The following is a 20664-nucleotide window of genomic DNA, read 5'->3' on the forward strand; positions in this document are numbered from 1 at the left end:
TGTATGGTGGAAGGAGACATGCACTGTCAACAACATGACATGACAGACAGAGAGAAAGAGGAGGAAGATGCAGAGCAACAGCTCCCTCACGTACTTTATTTCTTTACCGTATATTTATGCAAAATAACAGCTTTTAATTTAAATATAAAACATAATTTCTTGTGCTGAACTCAACCACCAATTTCCCCATAGAGGGACGAATTAAGGAATCGTATATATTTTGGAAGTAAAAGGATGGAAATCTGAACTCTTTTTTTTTCTCAGTATCAGATATTTTACTCAAGTAAGTAAAAGCAGAAATACCACAATAGAAGATCACTCAATTATAAGTCAAATTATTTCATGCAAAAAAAAACTTCCAAGTCAAAGCATTTATTATGCAGTAGAATGCCCCCTGTCTGTTATATATATATATTACATGATTTGATTAGGGATCTTTTACAATGTGAGCAGCATTATAATGTAGCTGCTTAATGGGGAGCTTCCACTTTTTGTACAGTTGAATTGTATAATCTGCAACTGTGCATCAGGCATGTGATGTTTCAATTTAGTTTTTAATATCAAATAAATGATGTGGAGTAAAGGGTAAAATATTTGAAATGTGACACCCTGTCCAGTATCAGAGTATTAACTAAAGTAGTCCCACTACTTAAAGACTAGTTAAAGCAGCCTACACTATAATGACATGACTAAAAGTACTTACAGGCCACAAACATAATGAATGTTTTTATATTTATGCATGAGGTATTTGGGAATAATAAAAATTAGATTGATATAATATTTATAAAACCTTTAGAATCATTATGACAGTGTCTCACCAAAGCACTGGGCCTACATCTTAGAGAAATAACATCAATGTAGAAGATGAAATAAACCTGGTTAATGTCCAGCCAGACATTTCTGTGTGTGCAGATCCAAAATGAATGCAGGACTGTTTATTCATCACACACAGAACAGTAGCAGGCCTGAGTGGATGTCCAGCTCTTTATAATTAGTTGATCACCTTCTTATTATTATTAGATATTTAAGAGAAGGGGTCAGCACGTGTTTTCAGGGGTTAACTAGTTGGGTCAGTTGTGGGCTAAATAAAACGCCTGTCACTGTGTCAACAAGGCCGCCGATGACCGAGGAATGTGCCTCCTCATCGCAGCTCTCCCCTGGGGGTGAAGAAGGAGGAGGAGGAGGGGACATCTCAGCCGGGACTTTCCTCTTTGCCCTGCAGAGAAAAAAAAGTTGAATCACCGGGCACAGAGCCGACGATGTTCCCCGGCGCGGTGCCACCACGGTGGAGGTAGTATGCGGACCTGTGCACGGTGGCGGGGCCGCGGCAGCAGCCTCCTCCTCCGGCTCCGTTGGTGGACCCCGCTCCTGCTTCTGACGCCACCGGTTCTCGTCGCGCTCCAGCTGCTCGTCGTCGGGCCGCGGTTACCTCCAGCCGCCGGGGCCGGGGTGGAGGAGCAGGAGGGCGCTCTCGCCTTCTCGGTCATCAGCATCGAACCGGAGAGGAGGAACCCTTCACTCCTCCGGGGAAACCCGTCCTCCTCCCCCCGCAGACCCGGTCCGGAGGAAGAGGAGGAGGTGGAGGTGGAAGATGGAGAGAGTAGGGAGGGAGCACGAGCCTATGAGGACGAGAACGAGATACACCAGGTAAGTTCAGCGCAAGAGATAAAGTATAATATTATTATAATTATTATAGCTTTAGAAGAGATGTTGATGATGGATTTTTATAATTGTGTCATGTGTCCAGCCTAAAACAAGACACCATTATTTGGAACAAGAAAGAAACAAAGAAAGAGAATTAAAATGAAACATTCTCAAAATCCAGACATGTTCAGATCCACTGATGACAACAAAAAAGAAAGAAAGAGAAAACCAGAGTAGTACTGAAATCATCCTGTCACCATCAGTGCACCATGAACATGTCTGGAATTTGAACACATTACATTTGTAGATATTCATAATAAGGACAAAGCAGAAGAAATGTGATTCATTCTCACCTAGCGCCTATTTCACACAATTCACACAGCCTGGATGTTTTTAAATCGACCAGCTTCCAGGGCCAGTGTGGATGTTTGTTCTCAGCTGTGCAACTAAGGGCCTTTGACTCTTCCATACGTTTGCTATATAACATAAGATTTAGTGCTAGATTTGAATATATTTGAATTTTTGTTTTTAACATATCGTGTAATAATTTATCTTGAAATGTAGCAAGTAGATTTCTACTAATTGTGTTTAAGCTGCACGATAGATTATTTCTACATATGTATTGTAATATAGCTTATATTTTTTGAATTACATATAGACTTTTGTAGGAAATTATACTTTTCCATGCACCTTCAGTATTTGTTTAGTCATTCACTCACTTATTATGTTAATTCAAATCAATACCCATCGTATTCCGCTTATCAGTGAGAAGGAGACAGATCGATGGTTAAGCCCAAACTCCAGATGTGTACAGATGCTGTGGTTCCCTCCGTCACTGTATTCATTATGTGGGGTCAGTTTGTGCACACGCGGCCCTGTGAGTTATTACAGACATGATGGAACAGGTGAGCGCAGCACTGACGCCAGATCAGAGAGCAGCAACAGCTGTTCTCTCTCTTTGCCCCTCAGCCACACATAGAGCTCCAGCCTTCACCTGTGCATGTGTGTTTGTGTGTGTGTGTGAGGGTGGGTGGGTGCATCTGTCCCCTCTTTAACTCTACCTCACACTCCTTGAACCTCACCCCCCTCTATCTCTCTCTTTCATTCTCCTTTTTCTCTCACTGTCTCTTTTTCTGCCCAAGGCTAAACTGTCTGACTCATTCTGTGAATCATCAACCCCCCCCCCCCCCCCCCCCCCACACACACACACACACACACACACACACACACACATCTCCTCCCAATGAGGGTTGCCATGGTGACCGCAGGGTTTAGTGTTAGTCTGGTGGGGTAGGGGCTTTCTTTTGGCACTGTGTGTGTTTTTACATTACAGTGCCCCCAGGCAAATGTCTTTTAGTAGGTCTGAGGTCAGGGCCTGTGACCTGCCTCCTCAGCACTGATACCTGGGGCAGGGGGGGGGCAGACACGCTCACACTCATTACCGGAATTCCCAGGCTTTGTATTATTACCATTATTCAACCCTCCCCCCCTTCCACATTCTCACAAATATCAATATATTGTTATGTTGCCAGGTTGGATCCAGAGCACTGGAGGTGCAGCCGTGGGCGAACAACAAGCCGTCATTCACAGCAGAGCTCAGTCGTCTCATCACATACATCACCAAGTCACAGGTAGGTTAGAAATAATGTCGCATTAAACGTATACTACTGTTAAATAAAAATGTCTTATCCTCTTAAAGGGTTGAAAATGTGTGAAACATATTAATGCTATTTAAAGGCACCCTATTATCACCAACACAGTTTAGATACTGATCGTTTTTATTCAATGTATATGACACGTTAACTTTGTGAATTGTTCTCTAAACTCCGAAAATAATTACTTTGCAAAGTTTTGAAGGATTTAGGTTTTGCATATATTGAATGGTCCCCATTTTGTTGACTTCTGACTCTTTAAATCAAAGTTATAGTTTGTTTCTTTTTATTTTACCATATCATAATCAGACTGAGACACAGACACGGGTGCTGACCTCTGTCATGGCAGCAACATTCATAGAATCACTTCTTCTTTAGGAAGTTGTCTTCAAAGTAAAAGCACAATATTATTTTTTTTAATGCAATTCTTTAATTGAATTACAAGATTTTATCTTGAAAAGTTGTGAACTTGAAGATTGTGTCAATACTTAACAGACCTCTGAAATAGCTGATATGCAATGTATGGAAATGTAACAGCAGATCAGTAAATCATTTGAACTTAACTTTGAACAGTAATAAAGGACAATTCAGTTTCAATTTCATACAAAACATTGGCTATAAAATCTCCATTGCAGATACAGTAAACTAGGTTGGATGAACGTTTTCTACCTTCACTCTGCAATTTTGTTCAGCACACAAACATCAAAAAAAGCTGTACTTTGTAGAACTGTTTGAGGACACACTAATGACAGGGAATAATGATAAAGTAGCTCTGCAGCCTTAACACAGGCCAAGAAAACAGACACTGCACTAGTCAAATAATTTTAACTGCCTTGAAGAGGTCAAACGATCCAGTATTTTACCAAAAACACAAAAAAAGAGTAATGAACTTTATTTTGTGGATCAAGCTTTTTTTCTTGTACTTATCTGTCTTTCCAATCATCATATGACCCCACGGGAGGGGGCTGATCCTGATCAGTGGTCTAATATAATGGGCTCTGCTCAAAGGTCTCAGGTTCTACTCTAACTCATAAGGGACCTACATGCTGAAGTCAGGAGTTACAGCTTGCCAAGACGTAACGCTAATCAATAAAACTTCACCTTTTCTACTACTACTTCTTCTGCACTTAGCTTTCTCCCACTTGAGCAACTGCAGACTTGCAGTGTGGGGGTTAACATAGCAGTAATATGATCAGTCAGACACTGTCAATATGCGTGCGGCAGAATTCTGCCAAATCTGGAGCCAGTAAAGCCTTTCAGTTCCAGACTGGAAACTCCCAAACAAGAGTTGAGACTCGTGTCACACCAAGTGCCGAGAAACTGGGAGGGAAAATGATATATCCACTGATAAAACCTAGTATACTGTGTGGATTTAGTGTTGTTCTCTTAATATAGAATACCTGCCATAGAGTAGAATCTACTTAGATGATCATCATCTATTATACCACTGTATATCTGTGTAGCTTTTCTATCTGATACGTCACTTTTTTATCACTACAAAAAGAAAATGAAATATTCAAATCTTTGTCTTAAAAAAAATTCCCTTCAACATGTATGTTTCCTTCCTCATTTCGTGAATATGGCCCCGCCCCTCTTGTCTCACCTGTAACTTGGGAGCCTTTTCCAGTTACTAAGCTCCACCCACAAGTTGACAGGCTTGGTTTCTTAGGATTCAGACATCACAAACTCTGGCTGTTTTAAACTTGTTTTTTTCCAGACTGATATTTGGTTACTGCAGTGTTTAAGTGGAAATGCTCAGGCATGGCATTGACAGCTTGTATTACTCAAAATATGTCTTCTTTTAGGCAAAAGTGAGACACGTCAACATGTTTAAAAACTCAATTTTCACTGAAGGGGGACTTTGAAGGAGCAGTTTTACTTCTTCAGGGCAGACTTTATGTTACAGTGACTCTCTCTCTTACAGACTACCCAGGCCACCATTAGCTGGTTAACATGGCAACTTCAGTAGACGCAAGAAAGGGATAAAAATAGAAAAAAGACAAACATACCACTGCAGGAGACAGCTTTTGGAGGATCAAGTAATTACATTTTATACGAAACTCCATAACCCTTTAAAGTCCCTTGTTAGCATTATTTACTTTCTGAATTGTTCTTGCATATCAAGGACACGCTTTCACACAACTTTCTTCAACTTATTTGACCTCTCTTCCTCTGTCCATCCTCAGCTGAACTGCTCCAGGGTTATATATCCAGGTCAGGCTCAGGCCTCACAGCCCCCTGCGGCCTCACACCACTGGCTGCTGTGTGCTGAGGACTGGCTCCTTCCAGCTGCACACAGACCATGTGTTGCATACTCCTTCAGGTGTGGCCATATGTTTGTACAGTATATGCATGTGTCAGTGCATGTGCAGTGATTATTATGCATTCACATTGCCTGCAAAGCTGGAACAAAAACAATGCAATGCATATTTAATCATGCATAAAATAATCTTCAAACTGCCTCTGTGCTCCCCTGCCTCTCTGTCTATCTTTCTGTGTTTGTCTTTGTCTCTCTAGTATGGATGGAAGAGATGCACACTTTCTGAAGACTGTGTCTGGGCTTGGATGTGAAGCGCACAGGTTTGATCCCAGCAACTCCAATACATCTAATGGTCACCTTAGCAACAGTTTGGCTGGTAACCACAGTGATAGAGGTGTGGTCAGCCAGCACAAGATGTGGTTGGAGTGGCGTGCTCCAAGGAAGCGCAAGCGCAAGGCAAGAGGCAACCTGGGTAGTGTCTCACAAACACTGGCAGACATCATGGCAGCTCTCGGACATCACACTGTAAGACACACACACATGCACATACACAGAAATTAAGTAAGAGTAACAGTGCCAAAAAAACATACCTTAAGAGTCTTTTCACCCCAACATACCCGGGAAGCTCTCTTACTTGTGTGTTCCCATGGCAACAGGGCTCTGCGCCATCCCTGGGTGCCATGGCAACAATTTCAGTGAGTGGCTCACACTGGCCCAGTTACATCCTGCAGCCACCAGAGGGAACTACATATCTATAGTTTGAGAATATGTTGTGACAGAAAAGAGAGTCCTCCCATATTTCTGTTGAGAAACATTTAATGATGATTGGCTATACTGCTATACTACTATTTGGAAATCAATCAGAATGGACAACATGAAAAATTATAATGTATTATTATAAATAGAAATACTGCAATTAACATGAATTATTCTAAATGTGGACAAAATATTTCCAATATTTGCCATAACTATAGCAGTTGCATCATGTTTCCAATCCTGCGGGACAATATTGCATTTTTTTATCTTCTTCAATATATTCTTGTTTCTTTTAAGGTTCACTTTTTGTACGCCGACCTGCTCAGCGCCGAGTGGCGAGTTTTCCAGAACTGGATCGAGACAGGAAGTCTGCAGAGTGTCCATCATCTGGTCGCCACAGTGCATCTGCAATGGGCTGGGTTTGAGGTGGGAGGAACAGATGAGGAGGTGCTCTGCTATTGGTTCAGCATCCTGCAGGGTCTCAGAGCTTCTGGCCTGAAGCTGGTCCACAGCTCTGCAGGAGATGGTCACAGTGTCCTGAAACGGACAGTGGGAAACGCTCACAGCTCTTACACACTCAGCTGGGTCAACATAAGACATTAACACACACACATGAATGGGGACAGGTGAACACATGTACACATGGTGCATGGCCTCAAAAGAGTTTCCTACAATTAACTTTTCCCTCCCTTTCATTTCAGGCTCATACATTTCTTAACATGACATCGCCCTCTCGTGGAGAGGAATGGACGTTTCTTTTTGTCTCCACCCTCAGAGGGAGATACTGTTGTGTCTGTGCATACACTGGCTAATTTGACCAAAAATAGAGTATTGGCTACCTGGCAACAGCATGGTGATAAAATAATTACAGATTCAATTTTGTCTGATGCGCACATTTTCTTGTCATTTTTTTGTAGTTGAACCATAGATATTTTGATGATGTGTTATTTTTATTATTATTCAGTGCAATCCCTTTTACAGTATTTGGCTCCATCAGTGGTTTGAACATAGATGTGTACATCTCCGTAGGCCTTTGAAAGCTTTTATATGTGCAATAACTGTTTACATTGAAAAGAGGCTTTGAATATATTGAGACTGATTGACCCTGCTGTAAAATTTATAGAAATTCTTCAATTAAACTTATGTATTTCTTGCACTGTACTGTACAACAAAGAAGATAATGTGTCATAAATGTGCTTTTATACCACAGAAAAAACCCAAAATAAATCCAGAAAGCCTTTACTCAAACGTGTCTGTCTGTCCTTGGATAACACTGATCATCTCCATTAATAACCTGTTGTGATTCCATAATGAGGTTGGTTATAGCTCTGATTTGTAGTCAATTTTTTAACAATCTTTGATATGTAATTTATTTGAAAAGGAAATAAGTTAAATTAAAATATCAATTTTTTCTCTGGAAACGCATTTTACCTACATGCAAACCAAGCCAATTCATCCTCATATCGTCAGGCCAATGCATTTGACCCATCCCTTCACCTGATTAGAAGACACCTTTAATTTACAAGCACATATATCTTCTTCTCATGTAAGGAAAAAAGGAGATGTTGAAGAAAACCATGGAGTTATCACTATAAGTTGACTCGATAAAGAGATTTATTCTCCTCTCCCAGTCTCTCTCCAGATGAATTCACACAGGCAAATAGCCAAATCAATCTTTGCACATCGTCAATCAATATATTTTTTCTAAATCTTCCAAAACAACATAAGTCAGTTCACAATAAAAGGGAAAGTATAGAAAACTAAATGAAACTCATTTTCAACATCTTAGAAGACTGAGTCGCTTTTCTGCCCCTGAATTAATGCTTCCTTCAGCTTCCACAGTCACAGTTCAAAGTAATAAATTTATATAATAGTTAGTTCTGTCTCACATAGAAGAAGAATACAACGATTAACAGACATATATTACAAGAGAGGGCTCCTTAACAGATGTTAATATGCATAAAATTGTGATTTATGAGTCAAATTATTCATGTGTGTAATTGCAGGTATTGTATGTGCGGTTAATTCATTACAAAATGTGTGTTTTACCATGAAAGTATTTGCAAAAATCAATTAAGTAGCTACAAAAGTGTGTTTAAGGTTTCAAGATTTAGGCGAAAGGGATCTTTTGGCAGAAACTGAATATAAAAATAATCCTAATGATGCTTTCACTAGTGTGTGTTTCATCTAAATTGTACGAATGTTGCTTTCTTTACCTTACAGTGGGCCCTTAATATTTAAATACTTTATATTTACATTAGGAGGAGGTCCTCTCTAGGAGGCTGCCATGTTTTTTTACAGTAGCCCAGACTGGACAAACTAAACACCTTTCGAGCTTTTATTCAGCTGCTACATGACACTTTAATAGTTTTTTTCCCTCCCTACACCTACATTGCAATCATATTACAACATCCAAACAAACAATGACTCATACATGACTGGCCACAGGATCATATAGGTTTTAGGCCTCTTGGATGGTTTACACTTTATGGGATGAAGGCTTGATTGTCCTCTCACAGACCTTTACGTACTTGTAGTTTACCTGACACTTCACATCAGCTCATTCACCGCCTCAGTGATTTCCTCGTGCTCTATGGTCGATGTCAGTCATTCCTCGTACTCGCTACAACTCGCTCGAGCGGACGCTGGAATGCGCCGCGTGCCTCCGCCCTCCGCTACGCAAACTGCGCACAGATGTTCGGCCCCGGCGGACAGGGTGGAGTTGCGCTCTTTACGTTGAGGGCTCCACATCCTGCACTCGACGGGCGCGGCGGCCAATCCGCGTCGAGGAGCTGAGCCTCGCGACCAATCAGAAGTTCGCAATCCCGGGACTTTTCGTGGGCTCTGAGTCGCACCACCGCAGACTGACGCGCTGAACGTTTCCTGAGCAAACCTCGACACAGGAGAAGAAACAGGGTGAATAGAGAAGACTCAGTGTTTCTCTTTGGTCGGTAAGTAACGTGTGATGAGTCGGTGATGTGTCCATAACGTAAAGAAGCGAATTATACTTTGAATAAATCGGTTCCTTCGAGGTTTCAACCGCCGACAAGTTACTTCCTGCTCCGACCAGGCCGAGATCCCAAGTTACATTTAGCCCACAGCTAATGTTGTGGGGGTTAAAGTGTCGCGTTTACGAGTTGTTTTATTCACTTGAGTCACTTCTTTAGAAAGAAGCTAACAGCTAATTAAAAATATCAAACTACTAGTTCGTAAAACCAGGCTAACTCGGGCTTGTCAGTGTGACAGAGCAGAGGACTGTACGTCACATACCTCAAACAGTACGGAGCTGTGTTTGAACTGGACGCGACAATAACAAGCTTTTTATTCACGAAGAAGAACCTGACGAGTACAGTAGTCTCACGTGTTAAATACTCATAACAATGTGGCTCAGCCAGGGAGAGGAACCGAGGTTTGAATCCAGTCTTCGCTATTCTCAGAAGACCCTGCGTCAACACTAAGAACTTATAATTAGGAAACCGAAATGGGGAATAGGAAGCAGCGCAGGGTAATACTTAGAGTTTCAGTGAGCTTCTCTGTGTCTGATCACACTGTGTTGGTCGCAGACTGTCACTGCAGTTCCCTCAGCACCTCAACCCCTTCCATATGTTACCGTAGTTCCTGCTTTTTCCAGGGCTAAAGATCACACACTGTCTGTGATTAGTCCAATCTATACTCTGTTATAAGCAGAATGGTGCTCAACCAAATGTCCCTCCTTATTCTATAAATACTTATTCCAGTTTCGTTCACATGAGCCCTGTGTATTTCAGATGTGCACTGCTGAACGGAGAAAAGCTTTTCAGTTTTGCTTCTGCTTTACCTCTGTCCCGCTCAGTGTTTATGTGCACACACACACATGTCTTTTGTGTCTCTTTGATCACATTTTCAAGACAAAGTTTATCTATACAACATGTTTAAAACAACCATCCTTGTCCAAAGTGCTGAAGAGCCTCAGAATGAATATCAAAGTATATATATAAAAAACTGGATAAATAGAAAATACAAAAGATGTTAAACATCATACTAGCAGCGGGTGGAAAGATATATCACATTATTTTTCTAATTTTGGAAGTTACTGAACATTACAACCAAACCAATTTCCCCGTTTCAAAAAATACTGCCCAACAAGGTAACAAAACATAGTTAGGAAAAAGAATAAAGGACCAATGAGTCCAAACAGATTTTAATCAAACCAATGAAAAACTCAATGTAATGTCCCAAAGCACAAGTATGTTTTTGAATAAACTAAATAGTTCAGACTCATTAGTGTCACAGATGCATGTAATACATCTTCACGTCATGGCCTCAGCACTGGGGTACAGTCACAATCAGTTCTTGTACCTTTGTCTCCATTGACCTTTCTTCTTTCCCTTCAGGGTTTGGGCCCCCCCTACCCACCACACCCAGCCATGCCTTTGGTGACGAGGAATATAGAGCCGCGGCATGTGTGTCGCCAGACCATCCCTACGAAAATTCGCAGCGAGCTGGAATGTGTCACCAATATCAGCCTGGCCAACATCATCCGCCAGCTCGGCAGCCTCAGTGAGTGTGTGCCGTGTGTGGTTGGGTCTCACTTAAAATGGCTAAAATATGGTGTGAATGGTTCATAACACATGGACGATGATGTGTGTATTTGCTCTAGTTTTACTCTAATGTACTTGTGAATTTTAAGTATGCATCTACTCTGCATGTGTGAGACAAATACATAAATCTGCAAATTTTTAATGCTAGTGTCGATGTGTTGGCAGGTAAGTATGCAGAGGATGTGTTCGGGGAACTGTTTGTCCAGGCTGGGGCATTTGCCATCAGAGTAAATACACTAGGAGAAAGAGTGGATCGTCTGCAGGTCAAAGTCACACAGCTGGACCCCAAAGAGGAGGAGGGTAGGTACTCCCTCATGATACTGCTACTATTACTGTGGTTTGAATAAACTTTAAAATTTAGCGTAATAAATATTCAGTAATATTTGTGTTTCTGTCTGTTTCTGTCAGTCTCTCTTCAGGCCATCACCACCCGTAAGGCGTTCCGTAGCAGCGTGACCCAGGATCAGCAGCTGTTCACCAGACCGTCTCTGCCAATGCCGGTCCAAGACACCTACACGACCTGTGATCCGCCTCCACCCCTCAACTACCTCAGCCACTACCGGTAGGACCCGGCAGACACACAAATACAAACTCAGGGCTCATATTCATTCACTGGAGCAAAACGTGCAAGGAATGGAAAGGAACACGTGAATTCCTTTGTGATCACTTGGAAACACATTCATGATGTATTTTGGTCATGGCTATGCATAATTTACATCCACTTCTCTGATCCTTATGCATTCAAAGCTTATCAAAAAGTAGATATCAAACAAAGGCTTATGTGTTGTGTCTTGCTGAGGCTCAGTCTTCAATTAAAGCTGGAATAATGCAGTATGAAAACATATGTGATGTGAAATATCACTGACATTCACTAACATAGTGCCAGGACACATGTAGACTACCTGGGTAAAATCCTCCAGGTTCATCTATTTGCTGATGCTGTGCAGTTTACTGGCCTGGCTCAAGTTAAACTCTTTGAAAAACATACAGAGATACTTTTTTCTTGTTTGACTGCTATAACGTAAAATGAACAAAAATAAATTGGAACACACAACAATTACTTCTTTCAAATAGCTACCAGCTGAAGTCTTGAATGTGGTTCACATCGCCGTTTTACTTGCTTAAAAATTTGAAAAATTGCTGACACTTGAGCTAGCTCTGACCAACATGAAACTGCTGGAAATCACTTCTTCTTTGCTGCTCTAAAAACAGTACTTGCTAGTGGCAGTAGAGCAGAACTGCTGTTTTCTGTGATCTCTGGAAAAAAAATTGCAGTTTTATTTGGATGGAACTAATAAACTTAAAAAACGTGGTGTCAGTACGTACGTACTCACCAATTTCTAACCTGGATTTTTCAACAGTATCTTAGGCAATTCTGATGCTTTACACTTATATAATATAATATAGTAAACACCTCTATTATCTGTGGTGATGTGGTGAAGCAGGTTTTTAAATTCAATGCAAATGGCACTGGATCATTTGTATTAAATGTAACTCTGGCTCTAATTGTAAGTATATTGAAACAAATATTTTGAATCAAAGCAGCAGTGAAGACATACTGTGGGTAAAACAATAGCTCTCATCAACCAACCTGATGTGTAATCCCCACATATAAATTATTCACAAACCATGACATTACATGAAAAGTGTGGTTAACAAGAAACCAGAACAGAAGGAGGTTATGCTGGTGGAGGGGGAAGTATAACCACTGCAGTGACAGTGCAGAGTTTGTTCAATTATATTTAAGAGACTCTATGTGATTAGTTTGAATGCAAACTTGGTTGTAATTTGACAAAGGGTGTTGTTGTTACAAAGCAAAATAACCTTTTTTTTTGTAAAAGTCTCATAAACTGACCTGAAAGGGGAAGTATTGTTCTCTTTAATACACATAAGGCAGATAAACATCTGTCCTCAGACACTCAATGACATTAATGTGTAACTGACAGCCATATATAATTATAATGGTTGTCTACAGGGATGATGGGAAGGAGGCCCTGAAGTTTTACACAGATCCTTCGTACTTCTTTGACCTGTGGAAGGAGAAGATGCTGCAGGACACCAAGGACATCATGAAGGAGAAACGCAAACACAGAGTGAGACATATACACATGCTCACAAACTAAAACAGCTCAATCGGAAAAAAAAAGCGTTTCGATTCTATTCTCATCTTATTTATTTTCCTCTCTCTGAGTAGAAGGAGAAAAAAGACCACCTGAACCAAAGGACTCTCAACCCTCGTAAGATCAAGACCCGGAAGGAGGAGTGGGAACGTCGCAAGATGGGAGAGGAATTTATGGTGCCAAAGAATGAATTGATGTGAGTTGTGAGATTGATTAAAGTGCGATAAAGTCTCTGGAGGTTTATGGGGTTGTTTACTGGTGCCGAGTTGTGGTAGTCCACAGACCCGAGAGGCTTTTAAGTGCACTTCAGCAATAACCTGAAATTAATGACTTTATGAGTTCTGTATTTCTTATTCAAGTTAACACAGTAAAAGTACAGAACTCCACTCTCCCCCTTGCTTATCAGCCAATCTGTACACAGTGATATGGGTGGTATGTCCTGTCCTGAAACATTCTCAGGGGATAGTGTGTAGAGCTGGCTGGTGCTGGCAAACTGCAGTAAACAAATGTGTGAGTCATACAAAGGCCTACGCTTGAATCCATTTTATATTCTTGGATGTGACATAAAGTGATCAATGAGGAAATTTAAATATTCTCAAATGTGTAAAATGTTTTTTTTTCTGCTTTATATTATTTATTCTACATTTCTCTGCTTTTATGAGCCAGTGTTTAACCTGCTTTAATAGTGATGTAATTATCTGGCTTGCATTTAACTCACATGCCAGACTTGATGAGGAAAAACATTCATTTGAAGGATAAGTCGTTATCCTACTGCTGTATAAGTTACTGCACTTTATGTGCTTGTTATTTTTAATTGCTGTGTGAACCAGTCACCGCAAGAGTCAGCACTTTAAAACACACTCACGATACTTCCTCTTAAAATTGTTCCAATGTAAATGCTCCTGAGGAAACAGTACATGACCCACGGCTGCTAATTAAGGTTGTAAATGCCAGGTAATGTATATCTTGTACGGACGTGTCTAAGAGAAGATGGATGGGATGCTTTTATTAAAGGCAGCTAGTGATGTCTTCAATTTTATTTCAGGAATTCCTCTGAGGGCCTGAATGGCAGTATTGGATCCGGAGAAGGCTTCACCTCTGATGGCCTTGAGCAGAGCACCATCTCCTACGCTTATGATCCCAACTCCCCTCTCTCTGGCTCTGATGACATCCTGCCTCCTCCACCTCCAGACATGGTGTAAGTAGCACCTTGCATACATAAGCCTCACACATGCTGCCAACGCACTGCTGTCTCTTCTAATGTGTGGTGAATATACTGCAGCACAGCACTCCCATACAGATCCTCTCAAGGTTATATGTGTAGGCACAAAATGGATTAATCACTTTACTACTCACTCTCAAACTGTGAGTCTGTAGTGAAAACTTTAAATAGTTGCTTTATTTAAAAAACCTAATTGAAGTAAAGCGGCCATTTAACCTCAGCTCCGTCACTCACAGGTACAATGATGGACAGTACGGAGCAATGTCCCAGAAGCGGGTCAGCATGCTCAGTCCGAACCACCCACCCCCAGCTCCCCCCATGGCCTCTTCCCCACCCAACTCCCGCCCCAACCTTGCACCTCCCCCAGCACCTCCTCCCCCTCCTCCACCCTCTGGTTTTGGGGTACCCCCGCCTCCCCCTGGCTTTGATACACCGCCCTCCCCTCCTCCCCTCTCCTCGTCTAGCTCCGCCTATCCTTCCCCACCTGCTCCCCTTCCTCCCCCTGCCATGTCTACTGTTTCTCCTCCTCCTCCACCTCCTATGCCCACAAGTGGTGGTCCTCCACCTCCTCCACCTCCTCCGCCTCCCCCTGGCCCTCCTCCCCTATCCTTCAACAACTCTGCTCCCTCTGGTGGCGGGGGGGCTCCTAGCTCTGCTCCCAAACCGCAGCCGGCACAAGCAGAAGAACCGGCCAGCGGTTCTCGCAGTGACCTGCTGCAGGCCATCCGACAAGGTAAAACACAACAGGACACAGATTAGTATAAAACTGATATTTACAGATCAAAGTGAAAATGGCATATGACAAATCACAGACTCCAGTATTATTAGCAGTAGTGGAACTTTGAGTCCTACTTTAGAACATGTGATATGATTCCTGCAACTAATACTTTGTTAAGTCTACCCACTGTGTTGTAATATACTGTATAGCAGTAACACCTGTATTTCAAAGTGAGGTGATGTTGAGCTATGTCAGCGATAGGTTCGGAACAGTGGATGAAGCTACTCAAAATCGTGATTTTATTGATATGTTTTTTCATGTGACAAAGCTACAAGTTACCTTTCACATTAGGTTTTATTAAAAGAATAAAATCTACAATGAACTTGTAAATACTTTTTGTTATGACACAGTAAATTTAACCAAAACACACCCACTCCATAGAGCAATAGAGACGAGAGAAACATCACCAACCTGCAAGCTCCCTGATTACCACAAGATGTAGCATAGTAATTAATATTAGAATAATTTTCCCTCAAAAGATTTCCCTTCTTTAAACAACTTTTAGTATTGATAGTAAATGTTGACCAGCATTCACTCATCCTAAACGTCTGACTGTAATCCCCTTTTAGGTTTCAATCTACGAAAGGTGGAGGCACAACGGGAGCAGGAGAAGCGGGATCACATTGGCAACGATGTGGCTGCCATCCTGTCCCGTCGTATCGCTGTAGAGTGCAGCGACAGCGAGGATGACTCTTCAGAGTTTGACGATGAGGAGTGGTCCGAATGATCGTCGTCCCTTTTCCCCTTCATTACCACCTCTCCTCGGCCTTAAACATCAGAGTATCTCCACTCAAATTACATTCTAAAGTACAAGTAGGAACAGAGGTCAATCTTGTGTCTTAATGTGTGTGAGAGAGAGCGAGAAATAGCATTTCTGCAAAGATTATGTACACGTGACCTTTTACTAATCACATTCCTTTGCTCCTTTATAACTGTTTATCCGAAATGATTCAGAGATGCTAAATATAGAGATGCGACTCGTGTCTGCGTGGTCGTGTTCCACTTTGCCATTGCTCTCGCTGGATAACAGACCACTGTTACTAAGTGAGATTGATGTGTGATATGATGCATGTCTCCCTGCTGAGTCTTTGCACAAATACATCACCTCCGCCCTTATTTAGCGTCTTTTAGAGTCAGGTGCCTGTTTGCTTAAAGCCAAGTGCCGGATTTGTATCTACTTTAGTAAATTCCGGCAAAGGATAAAAGTGAAGGAGTACACACACATTTGCACACAGGCAACCTCTTCTATAGCCAGTATTTGTACTCAGTGGAAATACACAAGTTTTTTAACGTCAAAACATTCTCACTCGTTCATACATTGTTATATAGATGTAAAATGTATATTCCATATTGAATCATATCTACTTAAGATAATTAATGCAATCGCTTTAAATCCCAATGTTTTTTATTCTTTCCCTCTCCTCACTTTTATATTCTTTTTTTTCCTGTGGTTGTCATGGGAACAATTGACTGGTGGATGAGACACCGTTTGTAGCTCATAAACAAATTCATGAATGAATTATTCAACGTGATAGGGGGAAGTATCGGCTCATGTCAGACACCTGGGGTATTTGCTGAGATCACCGTGCAGAACATATGCAGACATTAGCACAAACATCATGATTCATTTTGAACTGCTTCTTGGCTGCGTTGTGTATTTCTTCCTGACACTTTTATTATTTTTTATATTTTCTGGGGATGAACTAGGTTCTGATGCTTTAATCACTGCGACCTTTTGCCTTGTCCTGCTGCCTAACAAGTGTCTTTCTACTGCTGCATTTCAGTGTCCGTGCAGCTTTGATGTGTTTATCCACACCGGCCACTGATCAGCTTCTCTAAAAAGTTATGTTACAGCTGCCATAAATGAGTCGGATGTAGGAGTGACTGATGCGTAGTGTGGACTATTTTCTAAGTGCCTTTTATTTTAAGTCTGCCTGTGTTAAAGCACAATCACACATGCTTAGCCAAAGTTCTGCTTCTCCTGCCTTAAATTTCCAAATGATTCTAGTTATTTCAATAAAGATAGTGTATTACACTGATTGTTGACATTTCGTCTTTGTGGGAATGTTTGAATAGTGTGGACACTGTTGTGTTCTGTTAGATTAAGTCCTTTTTTATGTCTGAGTTGGACACAGTGCTGACTCTGTGGAGAATATGGAAATGAATACTATGGATAAAAGTTAAAATGAAAAAATTAGAAGGAGAGAAAAACCTCTAGCGAATATGCAAGAGGGTGTTTAGTATCCTCATAGCAAGGCTGCTTTGTAGATTTTAATAGAACAGAGTGATGGTAATAACATTGAAGATTGCTGGAGCTGCAAAATAATTTAGGATACAGGGATCGAGAGCAGCGGTCTGTGCCTAATTGAGTTAAAGAGTGAGAGAGACACACTAAAAGCTTCAGCAGCAGTGAAGAGAAGAGTTCTGACATCACACGGTAGGAAAAAAAGCATATTTTTTATTCATTCGTATAAAATATTCATTCATTTCAAAAAAGGTTTGTGCAACACGGACATATGGTCAGTACCTTTCAAAGTGCCTTTAACAGCATGTGCAAAATAGAATCTCAAAGATCTAGAACACCATGTTTTCCTTCAAGTAAATAAAAGTGGACTTTGGATCTTATCTCATTACAATGTGATAGGCTTAAATTAAAAAACCCATCCCTTATTATGTTTTAAAGTGCCGATGGTCATTAAATCCACTTTTATACGAGTGGGGTTATAAATACAAGACCCCTGTGATTGTTTCTTTCTGGGGGAGCTACAATTGACTGTGGATGAGGCACAAAGTACACACAAGAAGACAGTATGTTTTTTTCTGTGGCAACAGCAGGGCTGTTCCATCATGTCTCTTCAGGACAGTCCAGTACATTCTGATCTGCAGGAGGACATCTGCTCTCATAGAAGTGCTGCCTGTGTGTGTGGGAGTGTGTGTGTGTGTGGATCTGGATGACAGTCAATGCAGCAATGTGTGTATCTTGGCACACAAACAGTGATATGTCTCGCATAGATTGTGTGTCGGTCTGACTCTGGCGAGGTTGGCAGTCTACACATCCACAGGGTAGTGTATTTGTGCGTTGTGCGAGCATCTTTGAGGGCAGCAGGCCTGAAGCAGCACCTTGCGGATGTCTTTGTTTCTCAGACTGTAGAGGATGGGGTTCAGCAGGGAGCTGCCGGCTGCTGGCACCAAGGTGGCATAGGTGTACAGAGGGGGGCTGGAGGCGTCTCCCAGCAGCCCCCAGAGGGAGAAAGGCATCCAGCAGCCCACAAAGACACTGAGCACCAGGATCAGCCGAGAGAAGCCCCGCCCACTGCTGTGATTGCTTGCATATGAGTGGTTGGCTGGCTGGAAGTGCCTCTGGGTGGCGATGGCGTGGGCGTGCCGCCTTGCCACGCGGCAGATCCCGGCATACAACTGCAGGGTGACCATAACGACCACCAGGAAGCCGCCACACAGCAGCGACAGGTATGTCCGCGTTAAGGGTCGAGCCACAGAGCAGGAGTCCGGCTCTCCAAGACAGTGCCATCCCATCGCAGGCCCCGCTCCGATCACACACGCGCCCAGCCACACCAGCAGCAGGAGGCCCGCGGCTCTGCGACGGGACTGTCCCGATCCGTAGGTGAGGGCGTGGCTCAGAGACAGGTAGCGGTCCAGGGCCACGCCCATCAGGCTGCAGAGCGAAGCGGTCAGTGACGTCACCAGCAGTCCCGAGGTCAGCAGCTCTGACCAATCGCTGGGCTCCACACAGAAGACGAAGAGGAACTGGAGGACGAGGGCGACGCCCGCCAGGAGGTCCGCCAGCCCCAGGCTGATCAGCAGGAGGAACACGGGGGCGCGCAGGGATGGCGTGGCCAGGATGGTGGTGACGACGATGGCGTTCTCGGTGGCGATGAGAGTTCCGGAAACACACAGGGCCACGCCCCAAACGGTGAGGGGCGGGACCTCGTATGAAGACGGGTCCTCCAGTTGGTCCACGGGGAGGAAGGGGTCAACACCTGAGGACTCATCCCAGCCCAGGTCAGAGGCGTTCAGGATCATGGCTGGTCACACAAACACAACCTAACAGAGAGAGAGGAGGAACATGTTTGACATTAGCTGTGGACCAGAGGCTTTGGTTTCAGACTGAAGCTGCTGGAGGCCTCATGTGGCAGAGCAGAGGAGAACTGAATGGGATGATGAAGTACTCAAGATCTCATAGCATCAAGTGCAGAAGTGGTGCATGAAGTGGTGTTGTGTTTCACTTGCTCCTCATCATTTGTAATATTCCATTAATGCAGTTATATCATAGAAAGGAATTAAAAAAGATATTAATTTAGATTGTGAATATTTGGGATACATACAAAATGTAGAATAGGCCTCTTAGATTTGCAGCCTAACTCATTTTGTAAGGTCTCAACTATACCCAGGTCATGATTTGGTGTTGTACAAATTAAATTGAATTGAACCAAATCATAGCCTAAACCGATCTGGTTCCAAATAATTTCATTCAAAGAAATAAGTGCAGTAAAGAACTATATACTATAGAAATATAAAGTAATACAAATTTGGACAATGGAAAATACTAGAAATTGCACTTCTCACATAATCATGATTTCTTTAGGCCTTAAATATGTTTTTAAATGACCAAGTAGGGTATATTGTTTTACACAGGAACCTGCCTGTCTTTAAATGTCAGTGACGTCACCATACTGTATGGAGTCTTGCGGGAAGTCATGCAAAGTTAATCAATATGTCTACTTAGTGGTAGCATTGAAGCACTAATGCATTACGGGATTCGACATACAGATTTTTGTTTAGCACGTCACTGCTGCCTCCTGCATCCAGACATTGTAAGACTGTAAACATAACTCCCAGATGAATCTGAGGAGCTGCAGCCTGAGATTCATGAAGAGACTGTGTAAACCTGGTACAGATCTACATGTACTGCTGCACAGTTAATGAGAACACCATTAGGGCTACTTGAGGAATTTGCCTTTAACAAGGTTAAGATGCCTGAGCTCTGTGGCATGTCATCATCGTGTTCTTCACTGGGATACATTTCAAGATGTGCTGCACACAGAGTGAAATGAATCACCACATAGTGACTATGATATGTAGAGTTCTATTTTGAGATTATTTTGATTTGCTCGAGATCCTTTCTTCCATCCTCCTCCCCCTCCAGCTTGAGGAGGTACATCCCACCTCCTGCACGGTGCGGAGGACCATCTTGTATAACAGCTCCAATTGCGGGTTCACTGCACCACAGAGGATGTCCCCAACACACGTGCACGCACACACGAAACCGCACCGCACAAACAAATACACACAACCAATACGCATATTGAATTATTCACCTTACCTTTTTTTATGCGGGATTGCTTTAGAGATTTTCTCTTATAAGATCCAATCCGAACGATGGAGATGAGTTGATGCTGATGTCCGTGATGCTCGGCCCCGGTTTAAATAGAAGGACAGTCCCCGTGCGTGTGTCGCGCCAAACTCTCACTCTCTGGCATCCCTTCTTCTTCTTCTTCTCCTCCTTCGCCAGTCTCTTCGGAGCGCCTATGGGAGGCAGAATGGATGCTCTTGCGCGCGGACTCATCCACAAGAGAGGCTGTCTGACGTCAGAGACAAGGAGGCTCGACCAATCAGGGGGGCCGGCACTGAGGA

At 42.5% G+C, this 20664-nt stretch overlaps 3 protein-coding genes and 1 long non-coding RNA gene across 5 annotated transcripts; 2 read left to right on the forward strand and 2 right to left on the reverse strand.

Moving 5' to 3' along the window:
* Positions 1 to 1116: 1116 nt before the first annotated feature.
* Positions 1117 to 8982, reverse strand: LOC138405843 (uncharacterized). Of its 2 annotated transcripts, XR_011239511.1 has the most exons (5): positions 8844 to 8982; positions 6631 to 6849; positions 6147 to 6357; positions 1305 to 1619; positions 1117 to 1216 (listed from the first exon to the last, which is right to left on the reverse strand). It is a non-coding gene; the product is annotated as an uncharacterized lncRNA (long non-coding RNA). The 2 variants fall into 2 exon arrangements; XR_011239512.1 differs by lacking the exons at positions 1117 to 1216; positions 1305 to 1619; positions 6147 to 6357 and adding an exon at positions 5943 to 6079.
* On the forward strand, positions 1189 to 7554 carry LOC109631565 (probable methyltransferase-like protein 24). The gene is made up of 5 exons (XM_069515868.1): positions 1189 to 1647; positions 3177 to 3275; positions 5483 to 5619; positions 5814 to 6081; positions 6610 to 7554. Exons 1-5 carry the CDS (start codon positions 1297 to 1299, stop codon positions 6913 to 6915), a joined length of 1161 nt encoding a protein of 386 aa, XP_069371969.1. The 5' UTR covers positions 1189 to 1296; the 3' UTR covers positions 6916 to 7554.
* Positions 8983 to 8984: 2 nt separating the features above from the next.
* wasf2 (WASP family member 2) lies at positions 8985 to 17047 on the forward strand. Its single transcript, XM_020090738.2, has 9 exons — positions 8985 to 9263; positions 10686 to 10851; positions 11058 to 11192; positions 11301 to 11454; positions 12868 to 12985; positions 13087 to 13208; positions 14058 to 14210; positions 14471 to 14967; positions 15582 to 17047. Exons 2-9 carry the CDS (start codon positions 10719 to 10721, stop codon positions 15737 to 15739), a joined length of 1470 nt encoding a protein of 489 aa, XP_019946297.1. The 5' UTR covers positions 8985 to 9263; positions 10686 to 10718; the 3' UTR covers positions 15740 to 17047.
* Positions 16584 to 20575, reverse strand: gpr3 (G protein-coupled receptor 3). Its single transcript, XM_020090530.2, has 2 exons — positions 20354 to 20575; positions 16584 to 19074 (listed from the first exon to the last, which is right to left on the reverse strand). The coding sequence occupies exon 2, from the start codon at positions 19051 to 19053 to the stop codon at positions 18061 to 18063; it is 993 nt and encodes a 330-aa protein (XP_019946089.1). The 5' UTR covers positions 19054 to 19074; positions 20354 to 20575; the 3' UTR covers positions 16584 to 18060.
* Positions 20576 to 20664: the final 89 nt, after the last annotated feature.

This window comes from Paralichthys olivaceus, chromosome 20 (genome assembly GCF_024713975.1).
Source record: "Paralichthys olivaceus isolate ysfri-2021 chromosome 20, ASM2471397v2, whole genome shotgun sequence".
Lineage (NCBI taxonomy): Eukaryota > Metazoa > Chordata > Actinopteri > Pleuronectiformes > Paralichthyidae > Paralichthys > Paralichthys olivaceus.

Excerpts from the sequence above, each read along its gene's own strand:
- LOC109631565 (XM_069515868.1), top strand. The coding sequence starts at position 1,297 with ATGCGGACCTGTGCACGGTGGCGGGGCCGCGGCAGCAGCCTCCTCCTC. Across the intron at positions 1,648-3,176 it reads ACGAGAACGAGATACACCAG|GTTGGATCCAGAGCACTGGA; the intron begins GTAAGTTCAGCG and ends TTATGTTGCCAG. Across the intron at positions 5,620-5,813 it reads TGTGTTGCATACTCCTTCAG|TATGGATGGAAGAGATGCAC; the intron begins GTGTGGCCATAT and ends TTGTCTCTCTAG.
- wasf2 (XM_020090738.2), top strand. The coding sequence starts at position 10,719 with ATGCCTTTGGTGACGAGGAATATAGAGCCGCGGCATGTGTGTCGCCAG. Across the intron at positions 11,193-11,300 it reads GGACCCCAAAGAGGAGGAGG|TCTCTCTTCAGGCCATCACC; the intron begins GTAGGTACTCCC and ends TGTTTCTGTCAG. Across the intron at positions 12,986-13,086 it reads AGGAGAAACGCAAACACAGA|AAGGAGAAAAAAGACCACCT; the intron begins GTGAGACATATA and ends CTCTCTGAGTAG.
- gpr3 (XM_020090530.2), bottom strand. The coding sequence starts at position 19,053 with ATGATCCTGAACGCCTCTGACCTGGGCTGGGATGAGTCCTCAGGTGTT.